The following is a 2827-nucleotide window of genomic DNA, read 5'->3' as shown; positions in this document are numbered from 1 at the left end:
TTAAAGCTAGCTTTAGCTTATGTATTAACTATTCTCTTTACTACTGTGTATTCCACACCTTACAGATTGGAAACCATCACAAACTGACAATGAAGAAACGCCAGGCAACCATGACTCTTCCTAAGTAGTTGGTTTTGTCCAAAACATCATAATAATTAGAAACAAGCAGCCATTATTTGCCCATAATCTACTCATAGAAATGACACCTGACAATTGTACAATGCATTTTGATTTTATCATTGTTGGGTTTTCCAATTTTCCTTTTCTTCAGATTTATTTTATTTTGTTTTTCTTCTTGTCTTACATGACCACTTTGATGGCGAACCTCTTCCTCATTACTCTCATAACTTTTAGCACTTTACTGGTGACCCCCATGTATTTCTTCTTATGTAACTTGGCCTTCTTAGACATCACCTACACGTCTGTCACTTCTCCAAAGTTGATATGTGCCTTCATCATGGCCTTTAGCACTATGTCTCACTTGGAATGTACCATCCAGTATACTTTCTTTGTTGCCTTTACTTCAGTTGAGTACTTCCTCCTCACAGTCATGTCTTATGACCGTTATGTGGCAGTCTGTAGACCTTTACATTATCATATGGTTCTCAACAAGAGATTTTGTAGACTAGCCTCCTTCATCATCTGGCTTGGTGGCTTCATTTTCTCTATACCTATATCTGTTACCACATCTCGAAACATCTATTGCTCCTCCAATGTCATCAATCACTTCTTTTGTGATATTGCTGTATTGCTAGAACTTTCCTCCACCAACACAGCCTCTACCCAGAACATCATATTGTTTGAAGGAGCCTTGTTCTTAACCACCTGCTTTTTGCCCACTGTGGTCTCTTACGTCTTTATAATTAATACTGTTTCCAAGATAAAGTCTTTGAGTGGGAAACATAAGGCCTTCTCCACCTGTGCCTCTCATCTTATCACAGTCATTCTGTTTTATTCAGTGATCTTCACGCTCTATATGATGCCGAGAGCATCACTTACACAGAATCAACGCAAATTAATAAGTGTCCTTTTTTCCATTGTCATCCCTACCTTGAATCCTCTGGTGTACAGCTTAAGGAACAAAGATGTAATGAGGGCCTTTAGGACGGTTATAAGACAATCAACATTAGTTTAGCATTATCAAATTAAGGCTCCAAAGTCAGCACCAAAAGGGGTTGTTTTCTGAGGGACCTTTAGAGTCCATTGTTATGGCAAAATCTGAGCCCACTGTGGGCACTGAGGACCAACTGTTACTCTGGCGGCCTAGTCTGATGCCAGGTTTAAGTGACCCTTGGAAAGTTTTAGGTCTCACTTGATTCTTTAGGAAGATTGATGGGATATTCAATTTTCTGATGCTGATTTGTTTGCCAAAAAGTACTTAAAGGGATTCTGTCAACTCGTTTTAACTTATAGAGAGGCGGACATGCACGGCTAGATCGCCGCTAGCATGTCCGCAATATACCTGTCCCATAGCACTGTGTCCTTTTATTGTGTTTGAAAAATGATTTTAGAGATATGTAAATGACCCTGGCAAGGATACTAACCTTCTTGGAGCCCAGCCACGCCCCCTGCGAAGGAACCCAGCACCGCCTGTATCCAGGAATCTCCTCCTTGCTCACAGTCAGATCGCTGTAATCTCGCGATGCACGAGCTAGCGCATGCACAGTTCCTTCCCTGAGGCTGATGCCAGCACAGGGAAGGAGCACTACGCCGGCACTGCGCATGCGCGAGCTCGCGCATCGCGATATTACGGCGATCTAACTGTGAGCAAGAAGGAGATTCGGAGGACACAGGTGGGCGTGGCTGGGCTCCAAAAGGTTAGTGCAGCCCCTTGGGCTCCTTAACAGGCTCATTCACATATCTATAAAATCATTTTTCAAACTCAATAAAAGGACACAGCGCTATGGGACCGGTATATTGTGGACATGCTAGCGGCGATCTAGCCGTGCATATCCGCAGCTCTATAAGCTAAAACGAGGTGACAGCATCCCTTTAAACAGCATAAGCATATGTCAGTATGATCAACCCTTTTAAACCAGGCATATTGCTTGGTAGGGTTGATCACACTGTGTAAAATGATATTTTTCTTTTGTCTCTAGGGTGAACTGCAGTAGAGATATTTGTTTTTTTATTTATAAAATTATGAATTTTGAGCACCAAAGGGCTGACCTGAGCCCTTGGAGTACCTCTATTGCAATGCCTCTGTGCCCTGATACTCCCCTATCCACTTTTATTTTCCTCGATTATTCCAACAATTATTTCCTCTATTGTTCCAAAGTTAATTACTAAATTGTCAGTGTGTTGTTACCAATTGGGAGGGGGGGGGAACTCTGCTTAGTCCATAGTCCAGGGACACTCTGCCCCCATAACCTCTAACAGGAATAACACAACGTAGGGTCATAAGAATAGATGCTCCAGAATTGTTATTACATGGGGAATGCAAATTATTACTAAAGTGGACATGTCAGGAGAGGTGGCGGGTTCTTTTTAAAGAAAGAGAGGCAAGGCAAGAGATAAAATTTTAATTATGGCGCTAAGTTCAAATTCCCTGGTCCTCCTGAATACATAATATTGATTTTAGAAATTGTACACTCGATTCTTCTGCTGAGGATTTAAAGCACATGCTGTAGGAATTAAATTTGTCCACTAGATGTCGCCATAGAATATAGAGAAGAGTAAAGTAAATAGGAGTAGTCAATCAATGAGTCAAGACTATAAAGACTGAAAATAGTAACAAATCCTCTCCTCCATCTTCTCAGGGGTTCACTGCATATCTAGCTATCCATCCATCCATCCAATCTTTAAGAGTTAGGACCTCCTCTCTGTT

The 2827-nt window shown here is 41.5% G+C and overlaps 1 protein-coding gene across 1 annotated transcript; it reads left to right on the top strand.

Annotated features, from left to right (window-relative positions):
• The first annotated feature begins 304 nt into the window (after positions 1 to 304).
• On the top strand, positions 305 to 1135 carry LOC120987851 (olfactory receptor 1019-like). Its single transcript, XM_040415914.1, has one exon. The coding sequence runs from the start codon at positions 305 to 307 to the stop codon at positions 1133 to 1135; it is 831 nt and encodes a 276-aa protein (XP_040271848.1).
• Positions 1136 to 2827: the final 1692 nt, after the last annotated feature.

This window comes from Bufo bufo, chromosome 1 (genome assembly GCF_905171765.1).
Source record: "Bufo bufo chromosome 1, aBufBuf1.1, whole genome shotgun sequence".
NCBI classification, from domain to species: Eukaryota; Metazoa; Chordata; class Amphibia; order Anura; family Bufonidae; genus Bufo; species Bufo bufo.
Note: the sequence above shows the minus strand (reverse complement) of the source record. Positions and strands in the feature narration are given on the sequence as shown.

Coding starts and splice junctions, on each gene's coding strand:
- LOC120987851 (XM_040415914.1), top strand. CDS start 305: ATGACCACTTTGATGGCGAACCTCTTCCTCATTACTCTCATAACTTTT.